Source organism: Microcebus murinus, chromosome 20 (genome assembly GCF_040939455.1).
Source record: "Microcebus murinus isolate Inina chromosome 20, M.murinus_Inina_mat1.0, whole genome shotgun sequence".
Lineage (NCBI taxonomy): Eukaryota > Metazoa > Chordata > Mammalia > Primates > Cheirogaleidae > Microcebus > Microcebus murinus.
This window is the reverse complement of record NC_134123.1, coordinates 24,299,048-24,315,982: the sequence shown is the minus strand read 5'-3', so window position 1 is coordinate 24,315,982 and position 16,935 is coordinate 24,299,048. Positions and strand designations below refer to the sequence as shown.

The 16,935-nt window shown below is 41.9% G+C and overlaps 1 protein-coding gene across 1 annotated transcript in view; it reads right to left on the bottom strand.

The window, feature by feature from the left end:
- Positions 1-16,935, bottom strand: part of COG4 (component of oligomeric golgi complex 4) — a 28,601-nt gene that overhangs the window by 9,200 nt on the left and 2,466 nt on the right. The window contains exons 3-12 of the mRNA XM_012772450.3: positions 16,244-16,358; positions 13,773-13,947; positions 11,710-11,903; positions 9,769-9,874; positions 9,079-9,236; positions 7,526-7,584; positions 4,058-4,191; positions 3,414-3,532; positions 2,684-2,850; positions 1,707-1,872 (exon numbers count right to left, since the gene is read on the bottom strand). Of these exons, the coding sequence (XP_012627904.2) occupies positions 1,707-1,872; positions 2,684-2,850; positions 3,414-3,532; positions 4,058-4,191; positions 7,526-7,584; positions 9,079-9,236; positions 9,769-9,874; positions 11,710-11,903; positions 13,773-13,947; positions 16,244-16,358 (1,393 nt within the window). The remainder of the gene's footprint in view (positions 1-1,706; positions 1,873-2,683; positions 2,851-3,413; positions 3,533-4,057; positions 4,192-7,525; positions 7,585-9,078; positions 9,237-9,768; positions 9,875-11,709; positions 11,904-13,772; positions 13,948-16,243; positions 16,359-16,935) is intronic.

Sequence of the window (16,935 nt, the reverse complement as noted above, 5' to 3'; positions counted from 1 at the left end):
GGTGGTGGAAAATGGGACTGGAGAGGTGGGATGGGACAGATTTAGTTGGCCTAAACAGGCAGACATCTAGCTTTGATGTGGTAGGTAGCAAGGAGCCAATGAATGTTTCTGAGCACAGAAATGAAAGAATGAAAATAAGTTCTGTAATAAAATGAAATAGAATGGAAAGAAAATAAATAAACCATACGATGCTGGTTATTGGACCTTTTGGCAAAGTTCTCCAAAGCTACCATATTTCAGAGGCAATAGTTTTTTGGAACTGATCCTCTTTTTTGGCAACAGCCATGACATCCCAGATTGACAGAACCCATGCCCAGAGACAATATTTTCAATGACAGGAAGAAAGTGGGGCTGTCTTAATAGTCTTCATGTTGGATCAGCCTGATGACTAGGTACTGTGGGTTCGCCTGCACAGGAGCAAGTTAGATATTAGCAAATTTACGTTTCTGTCTCTGAAAGAAACAGCTCTTAACTTTTTTGGCGTCATAGAACCTTTTAAGAATCTGGTAAAAACTAAGGACTCTGCTTCCAGAAAAATGCAGGTACACATTTTTGCATTCAACCCCATGTATAGACTATTGATTGACAGTTCTGATACTGGATGTTTCGTTCAGGTTCTGAACTTGCCAATGTGAGGGATGGAGCAGAATGGACTTCTGACAGCGCTGTTCCTGTGTGTGCCAAGACAGCGTGTGCCACGGAAGCATGAGCTTAGGACTCGTGTGTTCTCTTTGGCTTATCACAAGCTGCCTGTTGCCTTGTACGAATCCTTTCATCCTTCCATGCTTCTCCTTGCTCAGCTGTCACACAACTTCTAAGACTCACATCACATCTGTCATTCTGGGTAGCTGAGTGCTTTAATAAGGTCACCTTGCCAGAGGAAGCTGAAAGCCTAAGATGTGCACTAGAAAAGCAGTCCTAGTAGGCCTAAAGGATTGGCATCCACCAGTGCTGTGGGCCTTTCCTCAGACAAGCAGTTTGGAGGCCTGGCACAGATGTTAGTTACAGCTGGTTCTGTGGCTGAGTCGAAGAACGGAGTGTCCAAGATGGACACTCAGTGGAGCCCCTGAACAGCTGGGTGGAACTCTTGGGAACAGACATCTGGTGAGAGCTGAGAAGCCCAACCTTCTGGCAGGGAATAGTGCATATCCTGGCTGAGGCTACTCAGAATAGGTCCCTGAGAAAGAGGCAGTTTAAGAACCTTCTAGAAGGAAATTTCCTTAAAGGAGGAATTTTCCTTCTAAATCAACACTGGGGGAAATGTTTGCAGTTCAATGCTGATTTTTTTTTTTTTTTTGAGACAGAGTCTCACTTTGTTGTCCAGGCTAGAGTGAGTGCCGTGGCGTCAGCCTAGCTCACAGCAACCTCAAACTCCTGGGCTCAAGTAATCCTGCTGCCTCAGCCTCCCGAGTAGCTGGGACTACAGGCATGCGCCACTATGCCTGGCTAATTTTTTTTTAATATATATATCAGTTGGCCAATTAATTTCTTTCTGTTTATAGTAGAGACGGGGTCTCGCTCTTGCTCAGGCTGGTTTTGAACTCCTGACCTTGAGCAATCCGCCCGCCTCGGCCTCCCAAGAGCTAGGATTACAGGCGTGAGCCACAGCGCCCGGCCAGTTCAATGCTGATTATACTGTGGTTTAGAGATCACAGTTCAACCTCTCAAGATAAACTGACCCAGCTCCTCATCTGTGGGTTACCTACCAGGAAGGACAGCTTGGCCTCGTCAGTGCTCTCGATGCCTTTTGTGTCAAATTTGCCCTGCTGGAGGCTGCTATGCATGATGTTCACGGCACTTGTCACCCCGCGCTGGATGTCCTGTAAGGTTGTGGCCGGGAAGCCCATCCGCAGCTTGTTGCACAAAACATCCCTGGAGGGCAGAATGGCATATGGGGAGTGACAGCACTCAACGTGGCCTCCAGGACAGCAGGACCAGTGTGCCCATTACCCTAATCCGGCACCACAAGTTGGGGAGAATAACCAATCCTCAAGACCACTGTCGCAGACCCTACCAGCCAGGGTATGAGAGTGACCAACACTCCTCAAGGCCACTGATGTGACAAGGACATACAGAGGAGACTGGCCAATTCTTTATTTCTTATGAGGCTTTCAGTTATCACCACTGCGCTCCAACAAATGAAGCAGAGGCAGTATGGCTGAGTGAAAGGCAGTACTGTATAGGAATTGAGAGAATAGGTTTTGCATCGTCAGCTCTGCATGCTATAGTCCACCACTCAGGAGCTGTGTGATCTCTGATGAGGAATGGAATCTCTCTAAACCCAGTTTCCTCATTTATAAAACAGAGCTAATAATTCCTACCTCAAGGGTTGTTATTAGGACTAGAAAAGAGTACAAGATCAGCATAATGTCTGGCTGTAGCAATGATAACTATGAGTGGTATTACTATAATGACTGCTTTCATTTGAACTGCCTGTTCTTTTTCCTACAACTGAGGGCCTCTTCAGTCCAGTTCAGGGAACAGAAATTTGGCCCATAAGATATCTGGCTGATCAACAGCTGCCTGGAGCCAAGGATACTATGCTAGAGACAGGAGCTTATGTAGAATTAAACTAGAATCATAAGGAAAAAAGGTGGTGGTGGGGGGAGAAACAAATAGGCCTCAGGTATCAACCACAACTAGGACCTTTCTGCCTAGAAAGGAGAAAGGGAGTCAACTGTACCTGAAGTCAGACTCCAGCTCTGTGGTGGCGAGGTTGATCATGGCGCAGAGACAGTCGATGCTGGAGCTGGACAGAGCCCGCCCGATGCACTTCTTAACAATGTAGAAGACGTCATCCACCATGCTCGAGGTCAACTGGCCCTTCTCACAGGTGTCCAGAGCCACAGCCTACCCAAAAGGCAAAACACACAGTGAGGGTTCCAGTTCTGCATGTCCTGTTCTAGATGGTTCTAGTGACACTAGCCCTGGCACTGCTCCCTTTTCTATACCTTGTCCATGTTTCCCCCGACATGGCTTATTCTCGTCACAGCTTGGTGTGGATCCTCCTTACCAAAATAGCTCACTTCCCTGTTGATCACTAGATTAGGACATTAAATACTTAGGGCCTTTGCCTTGGGGACATCTATTACCTGAGATGTAAGACATCAGCTGAGGCCCTACTTCCCTAAGGCTCCTCACCCACATACCTCCATGCAACAGGGAATAAGTAGGCTCCCTGAGGAACTGAGCTATTCTTTTGTAATCATTGGGAAAGAGGCCCAACTGGGTATATGAAGAGTATGATAATGCCAAAGATGCTCTCTAACCATACACAGTGGTGCCACTCAGTATACATGCAAGAGTATTCTCAAAACTGGACCAAGAAATACACAGGACATGCTCAGCCATGTCCTTCAGCATGTCTTCTTGGACAGGACACCCACTTCTAAGAGATATGTTCTATGTCCTACCTTATTGACAGATTCCCTCATGAAGTACTCCTCCATGGTAATATAAAAGCCAATTAATTCCTGCATGGTACAGCTCAACAGGCAGTTATTGAGGAGTTTGTCCAAACACTTCTGGTGCTCTAGGGGACAGCCAAGAAAGGAATACTCACTTTTTTCCCCAAGGGAAACAGAGCAATTTTTTCATTTTTTCAAGTATTTTTCGAGTCTTTGTTCTAAATATGCACACATTTTATATGGTTGTAATCAAAGTACAGATATAATTTTGTATTCTGCTTTAAAAAAATATACGTATTTTTTCATGTTTCTACATATCTTACTTATTTTTTCTTCTTATTTTTAAAAATTTGTAAATTTTTTGGAGAGACAGGGTCTTGCCCAGGCTGAGTGCAGTGACACGATCATAGTTCACTGCAGCCTTGTGTTCCTGGGCTTAAGCAATCCTCCTGCCTCAGCTTCCTGAGCAGCTGAGACTACAGGCACATGCCATCATGACCGGCTAATTTTAACTTTTTTTTGTAGAGATGGGGTCTCACTATGTTGCCCAGGTTGATCTCCAACAGTAAGAGATTGTTGCTTAACTATTACAAACAGTGCCAACTATATATACTCGAGCCCTCCCAGAGAATATGGGAAACATGTTTTACCTTGCTTTACTTCTTCTGAAGCCATGGAGTCCCCCACCTCAAAATCAGAGCTGATCCTCTTCCTGAGGAAGCGTAAGTACAGCTCACTGCGGGCATTCATCAGGGTGACCTCAGTCAGGATGGGGTCCAATTCCCTGAGACACATGGAGCACAAAGAATAGGACATTGGGTTCCCTCAGATAGAGAAGAGCTATAGGGCAAACATAGTCCCAAGCTCCCCTTCTCTACTGGGCCCATAAGGGTCAGCTCGGCCAGATGGTCATCCTGGCTCTGTTGACCTGATTATAATCAGAGATAGCTGTCAATCACATTTTCCATTTACCTGTTTCACCTATTAATCATTCATCCCTAAAATTCTGCCAGGGCTAACTGGGTGCAGTAGTGTATACCTATAGTCCCAGCTACTCAGGAGGCTGAGACAGGAGGATCACTGAAGTCCAGGAGTTTGATGCCAGCCTGGACAACACAGTAAGACCCTGTTTCTAAAAAAAATTCTAAGGTGGGCATGGTGGTTCACACCTGTAATCCCAGCACTTTGGGAGGTCAAGGTGGGAGGATCACTTTTGGCCAGGAGTTCAAGACCAGCCTAGGCAACATGGGGAGACCCTGTCTCTACAAAAAGAAAAAATTCTGCTAGAGCTAAATAAGAGGTTGCAGAGGTGTATTTTTTTTTTTTTTTTTTTTTTTTGTGGTTTGAAAAAATATTATCTATGCCTCATGTGAAGGAAAACATACTTCCCCAATCTCTAATTTAGCCCTGGCAGGATTTTAGGAAACATCATTAAACTGTCCCCATACCCATTCATCTATCCTGATGAATAGCCAAAATAACCTTGAAAAGAAAAATAAAGTTATAAGACTCATATTTCCTGATTTCATAACTTGCCCATAAAGCTATAGCAATCAAGACTAATTGGTACTGACATAAAGATAGAAATAGATTAATGGAATAGAATAGAGAGTCCAGATGGTCAACTGATTTTCAATGACAGTGCTAAGACAATTCAATACAGAAAAGAATGGTATTTTCAACAAATGTGCTGGAACAACTGATATCCACATGAAAATGTGGAATCAAGCTGGATCCCTACATCATATTACATACAAAAATTAACTTCCTTTGCACAGTGACATTCAAAAGATCTTTTCAAAATATAAATCATACCACATTGTTTCCATAGTTCTCAGGATACAAGACTGAGCAGCCTGACTCTTAATAACCTGTCCATATTCATCTCATGCCAGGCTCTCCCCGCCTCAATGCATTTCAGCTACACCTGCCTGCCTTCTACGTATGACCTTTGCACATGCTTTCCCCAGTCTATCCAGAACACTCTTCACTTCTTAGTCCTACTGGCTCTTAAGGTCTCAGATTTAAGGTCATTTCCTCAGGAAATCTTTTTTTTTTTTTGAGACAGAGTCTCGCTTTGTTGCCCAGACTAGAGTGAGTGGCATGGCATCAGCCTAGCTCACAGCAACTTCAAACTCCTCGGCTCAAACAATCCTGCTGCCTCAGCCTCCCGAGTAGCTGGAACTACAGGCATGCGCCACCATGCCCGGTTAATTTTTTTTTTTGTATATATATTAGTTGGCCAATTAATTTCTTTCTATTTATATTAGAGACGGGGTCTCGCTCTTGGCTCAGGCTGCTTTTGAACTCCTGACCTCGAGCAATCCACCCACCTCGGCCTCCCAAAGTGCTAGGATTACAGGCAAGAACCACTGCGCCAGGCCTCCTCAGGAATTCTTTCTTTAACTTCCCAAGATTAGGTTACATCCCCTTATAACATGCAGTCCTGCACTGTACACTTAGTATATCATAATGGTTAACAGCATGAACTCTAGAGCTAGAGTGCTTGGAAATGGAAATTTCTTGCTCCATCACTTTCTAGCTGTATGACCATGGGTAAGTCATTTAAACTCTCTAGGCTTCAGTTTCCTCATCTATGAAATGTTTATGGATTAAATCAGTGATTTTCAACTGAGGGTAATTGTGCCTCCCCAGGGGATGACCAGCATCTAGTAGACAGAGGCCAAGGATGCTGCTAACCATCTTACAGTGCTTAGAACAATCCCCCATAACAAAGAATAATCCAGCCAAAATGCCATGAGTGCAGAGGTTAAGAAACCTTGGATTAAATGGGTTAACATTTGTTAAGTGCTTAGAACAGTGTCTGGCATAAATGCTGCATATGGGTTAGCTATTTTATTATCTGTCTCCTTTATAGACCATAGATATCACAAAGAAAGAACTATGTCTGTTTTGCTCACTTTGCTCGCTGCTGTATCAAGGATCAGCATCTGGCACATAATGTATACTCAGTAAAACTTTGTTGATTGTATAAATACACTTTTATGATGTTTGGATATATTTTAACAAGCATATATTATCTTTACTATAAAAAAGTAAAAGTTTAAAATTTTAGGATGTTAGTTACCTTTGTGGGAAAGGGAAGAAGAGAGTCACTCTGGAGGCTTCAAAAATAGTTATGTACTGCATAATGACATTTTGGTCAAGGATGGACCACATGCATGAAGGTGGTCCCACAAGATTATTGTATCATATTTTTACTGTATCTTTTCTTTGTTTGGGTATATTTAGATATACAAATACTTATTGTGTTACAGTTGCCTACAGTATTCAGTATAGTAACATGCTGTATAGGTTTGTAGTCTAGGAGCAATAGGCTAACCACATAGTCTAGGTATTTAGTAGGCTATACTATCTAGGTTTGTATAAGTATACACTATGATGTTCACACAATGGTAAAATTGCCTGACAACAATTTGTCAGAATGTATTCCTGTTAACTGATGCATGACTGAACTGATAATGATCTATCATTATTTATGAACCATGTTATACATACTTTTGTTTATATGATATATTCCATTGAAAAATAAGAGTAGGCTGGGCGTGGTGGCTCATGCCTATAATCCTAGCACTCTGGGAAGCTGAGGCGGGCGGATTGTTTGAGCTCAGGAATTCGAGACCAGCCTGAGCAAGAGCGAGACCCTGTCTCTACTAAAAATAGAAAGAAATTATCTGGACAACTAAAAATATATATACAAAAAAAATTATCCAGGTATGGTGGCGCATGCCTGTAGTCCCAGCTACTAGGGAGGCTAAGGCAGGAGAATCACTTGAGCCCAGGAGTTTAAGGTTGCTATGAGCTAGGCTGACGCCACTGCACTCTAGCCCGGGCAACAGAGCGAGACTCTGTCTCAAAAAAACCAAAAACAAAAAAAAAACAAAAACAAAAACAAAACAAAACAACAACAACAACAAAAAAACCCAAAAAAACCCCACAAAGAAACAAAACAAAACAAACAAAAAAAAGAAAAATAAGAGTAATAAAAAAATTAAATATTTAAAAAACATAAACCACATTGTAACAGGGTAGTCTAAATTATACATGATTACCAATTAAAATTCCTATAGGCTAAAGAAAATAAAAGGCTTTATTACCTTGGTTCGATTTTTTCTGTTGTAGAATTTCTCATCAAGTTGCTCTGGACATGCCGGAACTGCAAGATACCACAAAAATCAGAATACTTTTCCCCAGTCCCCATCTGTCTGCCTCTTCCTGGTCACTTCAAACTTTTCACATACAAGAACATTTAGGTTTAGTTTGCCTACCAATCTTATCTTTCCTTCAAGCTAGAGGTAGGCTTTTAGGATGATGGGCCAAAGATTTGCCAATAATACTCAACTCTATTACTACACTTAAAAGTAATGCTAATGGTGTTTTAATGGACTATTGTTGAGTCTCCAAGTCTGGAATTCTAGAAATAAAATTATAAGAAGCCACTCCCAATTCCTTCCTTCCTTCTTCTTTTTTTTTTTTTTTGAAAGAGACAGGGTCTTGCTCTGTTGTTCAGGCTGAATACAGTGGCCTGATCATAGCTCACTGTAACCTTGAACTCCTGGCTCAAGGGATTCTCCTGCCTCAGCCTCCTGAGTAGCTGGGACTATAGGTGTGCATCGCCACACCCAGCTAATTTTGTTGTTGTTGTAGAGATGGGGTCTCACTATGTTGTCCAGGCTGGTCTCGAACTTCTGGCCTACAGCCATTCTCCAGCCTCGGGCTTCCAAAGTGCTGGGACTACAGGCATAAGCCACTCTGCATGAAGCTAGCTACTTTTATTTCTTGTTTTTTTTCTTTTTCTTTTTTTTTTAAATGCAGCTGGTGTTTAACAGCTACTCTTATTTCTATGTCCTATTTTTACTTTCTCTGCTCAAAAGAATGGAAAAATAAAGTTCTGAAAAAGCAGACATTATCTTTAGCACTTCAGGAACTAAGGGGAAATTTGAGACAAATTACTTGACATTCAATAGGACCTTAGGAAATAAAATTCTCATTGTATCACTACAGGGCATTGTTGCATATTCTGTGATGGAGAAGTAGTCTATGGTTTCTGTCTTATTCATTTCAGGAAGCCCTTTTTATTTCCTTCTCAGTCTTGTACAGAGGCCATCATCATCTCAACAACACCTCAAGTTCACAGTAAGCTGTTGACGGGCAAGATGCCGGCCAATCTGTACTTGGCATTTAATTTTTCTGCTGTCTGCAGGTTTTTTTTTTGTTTGTTTGTTTTTTTTGAGACAGAATCTCACTCTGTCTCTAGCCTGGGCTAGAGTGCCATGGCATCAGTCTCGCTCACAGCAACCTCAAACTCCTGTGCTCAAGCGATCCTTCTGCCTCAGCCTCCTGAGTAGCTGGGACTACAGGCACATGCCACCATGCCCGGCTAATTTTTTTCTATATATTTTTAGTTGGCCAATTAATTTGTTTCTATTTATAGTAGAGACGGGGTCTCGCTCTTGCTCAGGCTGCTTTTGAACTTCTGACCTTGAGCAATCCACCTGCTTTGGCCTCCCAGAGTGCTAGGATTACAGGCGTGAGCCACTGCGCCCGGCCTGCTATCTGCAGTTTTTTTCATTTTTTCCACTCTAATTTATTCTACTCAACATCCCTGGCTAAAGCTGCTTCCAAAGTGTCTGTAGCTTTCCCTGCTCACCTGCTGGTGGTATTCCCTCTGCCTGATGAACTTGTCCACCACCTTTTCCACTTGTCTGTCACATTCGACTTGTAGATATTTGATCAGGGTATAAAGTTTGCCCGGCCCGTAATAGGTCTCCACTATTGGTTGGTGGGTTTCCACGATGCGGGCAATCCCTAGAAGGAAGGAAGTGAGAGGGTTGGATTCCAAATATTCCTCCCACAAAATAAACTCCTTTCTCCCATCCAGGACTAATCCAGGGTTTAACTCAATTCTTTTTGGCTGCTTCATTTCCCAAAATTAACATAAATAATTCTAGTCAGTGCTAGGAGTTGCTAAGAAAACTCACTTCTTAAGTATGCAGAGTGCTTGGTATACCAGAAAGCATTAGGTAAGTTACATTGATATTATTTTCTGTAGCAGCATCTCTGGAAATCAGCATCACTCTCTTTCCAGTAATTTATTTTAGAGTTAAGTTTATTCTTATAGACTGTGGGTCTTGAGTCTTAAGGAGGATCAAAATACCAGAGAGACTGTAACTAATCTTTGCTTATCAGATACTGAATCTGAAAGTTAATTCTCCAATAAATCAATACATGGTAAACCACAGGATTAAGTTAAGGGCACCAAGCTAGAGGGGAGAGAAGAAGGGCTAGGATGTCAGTTAGAAATGTCTCCAGTCTCCCTAGAGTGGAGAAACAGGCTTGCCTTCAAACAGAAGAGTGAGTGTATCTGCAAAGATGACTGCAGCTCTTCGATCACTCATGTCTGTCTCTAGCACCAAGAGCAGATTCTCTTCAGCTTTACTGGCCACCTGAAAAAAGTAGAACATACATACATATTTCTCAGACCAAAGGCTAGCCTCATGCCAGGTATGTCTTAGTTTTCCAAAAAGGCCTAACAACATGGACACATGGCTCACATCTATAATCCCAGCATGTTGGGAAACTGCGACAGGACAACTGCTTGAGGCCAGAAGCAACATAGCGAGAGCCTGTCTCTACAACAAAACACACAAAAAGACCAAATAAGACCTCCTATTGGCTTTCTTTATTCCATGTTTCCCTTGATGCTTGGAAGCCCAGGTAGCGCAGAGAACCTCTCTTGGGGGGCTCTGGGCTGTTTGAGCTTCAGGCAGGAAAGGAAACTTGAGCATGGTGGTAGCCCTTCTTCCACTCAGAGGGATAAACAATGCTTTAAAAAAAAAAAAAAAAAATATATATATATATATATATATATGGACTGCTATTTGTCAAGGGGGGAAGTCCTCAGTTTCAACACTCTTCTCAAAGTGTAACTTGTTATTAATTATGCTTTGTCAAGCAGGACAAAAAAAAAAAAATCTGTGTACTTTGGGATTTTTTGTTTTTTGGAAATAGAGGCTCTCTCTGTCACCCTTGGGGCTAGAATGCCGTGGTGTCAGCCTAGCTCACAGCAACCTCAAACTCCTAGGTTCGAGCAATCCTTCTGCCTCAGCCTCCCAAGTAGCTGGGACTATAGGCCCATGCCACTAGGCCTGGCTAATTTTTTCTATTTTTAGTAGAGACGTGGTCTTGCTCTTGCTCAGGCTGGTCTCAAACTCCTGAGCTCAAGCAATCCTCCTGCCTTGGCCTCCTACAGTGTTGGGATTACAGGCATGAGCTACCTGGCCAAGGAAGGGGCTTTTTAATGGATTAAAAGTAGTAGTCATTTCTAGGTCCCAGGTGGCAGAGTACTGATAAAAAAGTACCATAGAACAGTTGTATTTTATTTTTAATTAACTTTTTAAGGAGTAAAACACACACTTTAATGCTCAAAAGGAACAAAAGAGTGTTCAGTGAAAAGTGGCTCTTCCTATGTCTCTTGATCTCCTAATTCTCCTCTTCAGAGTTGACCATTGTTAACCCTTACAAAAATATCCTATGTTTATACAAATATCTTTATTGCCATCCCCCTCATTGTAAACAGGAATGATAACATACTGTTTTGTACCTTGTTTCTTTTTAATTTAACAAACCACATATGCTAGAGAGTAAAATATATCTCAATTTTTTTAAATGGCAGAACAGTGTTCTATTATAGAGAATTTTTTTGGGGGGGAAGGTCAGGATGCACCGGCATATAGTTAAAAACCCACAACTCTATGTACACATGCCTGCTGGATTTACTTCTCTGCATCTAAGGGGTGGAAGTGGGGAAGCCTTAAGGCTATAACCAAAATCTCTTTCTTTTTCAGGATTTAACCTTAAGTGACTTCACCTCCTTCATCTTGGTATACCCTATTTTGAGACTCAAGCCTGGTTACAAAGTCTTAAAACCACTAACCAAGAATTCCAATTGCTCTCAAAAGAAGCCAGGTCCTGACTGAGATCTTGAAAAGAGTGATTCACCTTGTTGGAGAATTTGCATTTTAATTTTCCCATACTTTCACCTGGTCTGTTAGAAATCAATGTACATCTGCAGGTATCTTGGCCATGCCTGGTACACAGCAGGCTGGCAATAGGTGTGTTGATGAATGCAAGCATCCTGTCCCACCAGACTATAGCAAGAGCAGAAAGGGGAGTCATACCCAGAAGAGAGAAAGTATCTACAGAAACTGCATCCATCCAGTGCCCCAATCTGCAGGCAGGGGACCATACAATTATCCTGAGAAGCAATTGGGGTCCGTACCTGCTTGCAAAGGTATTCTGAGAACTTGCTTAATCCCTCCTCATGCAAACCCAGCAGTGGGAAGATCTTGAAGAAGCGCTCCACCTGGGGTAGATCCCCTTCCTTGGTGGCGATGGCAAACTTCTCTGCTACGATGGATTTGAGACGCTGCTCAGCTTCCTGCAGCAATTTCAGGTTGGCATCAATCATGCTCCCTGCTCAATGTGGAGAAAATGACAGTGTAAAGAATGGTACTGTGGGCCGGGCGCGGTGGCTCACGCCTGTAATCCTAGCACTTTGGGAGGCCGAGGCGGGCGGATTGTTCAAGGTCTGGAGTTCGAAACCAGCCTGAGCGAGACCCCGTCTCTACCAAAAATAGAAATAAATTAATTGACCAACTAAAAATATATATACAAAAAATTAGCCGGGCATGGTGGCGCATGCCTGTAGTCCCAGCTACTCCGGAGGCTGAGGCAGTAGGATCGCTGAGCCCCGGAGATTGAGGTTGCTGTGAGCCAGGCTGACGCCACGGCACTCACTCTAGCCTGGGCAGCAAAGTGAGACTCTGTCTCAAAAAAAAAGAATGGTACTGTGACAGGTGCATGCCACTTGCTGCATAACTATTCATTGGGGCAAACGTGTATTAAGCACTATGTGCAAGATACTGTGTTGGTGGCTGGTCCGAGGGCAGTGGTGTTTACAACTAATTGATTTCTTTGTTCCTTCTCCACTCCCACTGCTTCATTTTACTAGCCTTTAAAAAAAAAAGATGCTGTGCTAGCAATATGGATTATTAAAAGATGAATCAGCCACGATCCCACCTACCATCACAGAAGTTATGATCAAGTAAAAGAGATAAGGTGTGTGCACAAATAACTATAATAAAATACAGTGCATGGTAAGCGTCCTAAGAAAGGTGCCCAAAAGTCACATTTCTGATAGAAGTAAGCAGAATAGGCTTCCTAGAGAAGGTGACATCCCATCTCTTAAAGATGGGCAGATTTTTTTTTTTATCTACACAAGAGGGACATACATTCCAGGCAAAGTGATTGAAATAAGCAAAATAATAGAAGCAGAAAGATGAGAAGAGTATTTGCAAAGTATTACAAGTAGCATATGCCCTGGCACATAGAGGAGCTCAACAAATATTTGCACCATGGATTGATGCAGGAGTGAATAATATGAGATAAGGCTAGAAAGACAGGGTGAGTCAAGATCATGGAAGGTCCAAAATACCGAACTAAGAATTTCTTTTTTTAATTTTTTTTTAGACAGAGTCTTACTCTGTTGCTCTGGATAGAGTGCAGTGGCATCATCATAGCTCACTGCAACCTAAAACTCCTGGGTTCAAGTGATTGATTCTCCTGCCTCAGCCTCTGGAGTAGCAGAGACTACAGGCACATGCTACCACGTCCAGCTACTTTTTCTATTTTTTTTTTTTTAGTAGAGAAAAGGTCTTGCCCTTGCTCAGGCTGGTCTTGAACTACTGAGCTCAAGCAATCTTCCCATCTCAGCCTCCCAGAGTGCTAGGATTACAGGTGTAAGCCACCTTGCCCAGCCTGTTAAAATCTTATTGTATTTCGTTCACCCTTGTTATGATGATGATGGAGAAGGAATGGAGTGGGATGGCATGAGATTTCATCACAACACTTAGAATGGTGTGCAATTTAAAACTTATATGTGAGATGTGCACCATCTGGGGGATGGTCATGCTGGAAACTGAGACTTGTGGGGGGAGAGGGAGAAAGGGCATTTATTGAAACCTTAAAATCTGTACCCTCATAATATGCCGAAAAAAAAAAAACTTATAATATGTTTATTTCTGGAAATTTCCACTTGCTATTAATATTTTTGGACCTTGGTTGATTGAGAGTAATTGAAACCGTAGAAAGTGAAACTCCTGATAAAGGTGGAGGGACTACTGTAGTATCACCTGTTCTTGGATAAGTACAGGACTTATATAGGGCCTACTACCAGACAAGATAACTTCCTAACAACTGATCCCTTTTTCCTGGTTGAGTTTGCCTGGTTCAGATTATAGATGATTTTAACTAAACTAGAAATCAACAGTTTGGGAAGCTGACCTTCTTTCCCCTGTCGGCTGAGCTCAATGACTGACTTGTCCAAGCACAAGTAGCGATGAATATGGGCTGCAGCCTGCTCATAGTCTTCATTCCTCAAAGCAGTCTGAACTCCATCCATGCAGAACTTCAGGTCCAAGATGTCATCAGCTCTCTGAATGGCCTGATAGAGGCGGTTCTGCAAAAAGACTTGGTGTTTAGAAACAACGTCCTCTGCCTGGCGCAGTGGCTCATGCCTATAATCCTAGCACTCTGGGAGGCTGAGGCAGGAGGATCATTTGAGCTCAAGAGTTTGAGACCAGCCTGAGTAAGAGTGAGACTCCCATCTCTACCAAAAATAGAAAAAATTAGCCAGGCATGGTGGCGCATGCCTGTAGTCCCAGCTACTCAGGAGGGTGAGGCAGTAGGATTGCTTAAGCCCAGGAGTGTGAGGTTGCTGTGAACTAGGCTGATACCACAGCACTCTAGCCCAGGCAACAGAGTAAGACTGTCTCAAAAAAAAAAAAAAGACTCCTGACAGGTATCATACAATTTTATTAATGTGGCCAAACCATTCATTTTGATCAAGGAGGAACACACATAATCCATATTTATGTAAATACTTGGCTTATTTTGTTAAATTTATAATAGAATCAGAATGTATCTGATATTTTGGGAATATGACATTGTAAACCAAATAATGAAGTAAATGAAATATGTGGAAGATATTTTGTTTTTAGAACAAACAAGCATGTTTAAAAAAATCTTTAAGGCTGAGGTAGGAGGACTGCTTAAGCTCAGGAGTTTGAGACCAGGCTGAATAAAATTGAGACCCCATCTCTACTAAACATACAAAAAATTAGCCCAGTGTGGTGGTACATGCCTATAGTCCCAGCTACTCCAGAGGCTGAGGCAGGAGGATCACTGGAATCCAGGAGTTTGAGATTGCGGTGAGCTATGACGATGCCACTGCACTCTAGCCAGGGCGACAGAGGGAGACTTTGTCTCAAAAATAATATAAATAAATAAATATCTTTACCATATGAGTTGATGGCTATGTGGCTATAGTGTTCTGTGGTGAAGCTATTTTTGCAGAGCCTGGGCAAACAGATTAGGAAGAGTTATGCTATCTCACAGGGGCAAACTGAGGCTAGGAATGACTTGTTCAAGAACCCAGGCCATGTACTATTCAACACAGTAGCCACGGACATATGGCTATTGAGGACTTAAAATGTGGCTAGTCCAAATTAAGATGTGTATGTGTAAAATAAACACCAAATTTCAAAGACTCAGTACAAAAATAAAGAAGGTAACATATCTCATTAATATCATTTTATAGCAATTACAGGTTGAAATATTTTGTATAAAAGGTTTAAAATAAATTATTAAAATTATTTTTACCTATTTCTTTTTACTTTTAAAAAATGGCTAGTAGAAAATTATGTAGTTGGTTCATATTATATTTCTGATTTCTTCTTTTCCAATCTGAATGACTTTTTTTGTTTGTTTGTTTTGAGACAGGGTCTCACTCTGTCACCTGGGCTGGAGAGCAGTGGTATCATCATAGCTCATCATCATAGCTCACAGCAACCTCAAACCCCTGGGCTCCAGCAATCCTCCTGCATTAGCCTCTCAAGTAGCTGGACTATAGCCGCATGCCACCATATCTGGGTAATTTTTCTATTTTTTGTAGAGACGGGGGGTCTCACTATGTTCCTCAGGCAGGTCTTAAACTTCTAGCTTCAAGCGATCCTCCTGCCTCAGCCTTCAAAGTGTTATAATTACAAGCGTGAGCCACCTCACCAGGCCCAGAGTGACTTTTACTTCATTTTCTTACCTAACTGCCCTGGCTATATCCTCTAGTACAACGTTAAAGAGATGTAGCAAGAACAGACAGGGTCTAATTCTATCACCCCGGCTGGAGTACAGTGGCCCAATCATAGCTCACTGTAGCCTTGAATTCAAGTGATCAATCCTCCTGCCTCAGTTTTCCAAGTAGTTGGGACTGCGGTGCATGCCATGAAGACTGGCTAATTTAAAAAAAAATCTTTGTAGAGATGGGGTCTCCTATGTTGCTCAGGCTAAGTCTTGATCTCCTGGCCTCGAGTGATTCTCCTGCCTCAGCCGTCCAAAGCACTGAGATTACAGGTGTGAGCCACTGTGTCCAGCCTCAGTTGAGTGTTTTTATCATGAGGGGCTTTGCATTTTGTCAAATGCCTTTTCTGAGTCTATGAGGCGATCATGTGGTTTTTGTCCTTTTATTCTACCAATATGGTATATTATATTAATTGATTTTCAGATGTTAAACCAACCTTGCATTTCTAGAATAAATCCCACCGGGTCATGGTATATAATTCTTTTTATATGTTGATGGACTCACTTTGCTAGTGTTTTGTTGAGGATTTTTATATCTGTATTCATAAGAGCTGATTCTAATTTAGTAGCTTCGTTACTGCCCTCTACTAACTCAAACATCAAAAGCTCAGTGGGATTACCTTGGCCAGGTCAAGCTGACGGACTTTGCTGGACACATTCTCAGCTAGGTTGCAGGTAAAGGTGATCATTCCAGCTAGCTGCTTTGCATCTCCCTCGATTAACTGCAGGTTGGGACTGGAAAAACAGTGTCAGCACATACATATCCACAGGGGCAGAGGGTAAGAGATGGAAACATTTTTTGCATATAGAGACTATGTCTTCTGCTTCTTTTGTACCTCCTCACAACTCTTAGCTCAGTTCCCTCTAGACACAGCTTTTTCTCAAGAGTGCTTTATTATAACTCGGACCTATATTTAATATTAGAGAACAGATTCTCCCAATTGCTAAGTGAACTTAAAATGAGCTAACCAACAATCTGAGAGGATGATGAGATTAAAGAGAAATTTTTATGACTAGTAAATACAGACAATCTATAAAAAGAGTGGTTCTCAAACTTGAGCAGTGCTTCAGCATCCCCTGGTAACTGTGACTGCCACACTAGAAAAAAATTTTTTTCCTTGAGGCCACAGTGTGTTTTATTACGAAAATAGAATAAAAACTTTGAAAACAAAATGATCCTTTCTAATTTAATGAAAAATTTGTTATTTTTTATTGTTTTCTGTGAGTTATATGCAATTAAATATCAATATTTATTATAACAATAAGAACATCAACAAGTAAGATTTTCACAAACCAACTGCAGGGTTTTGCC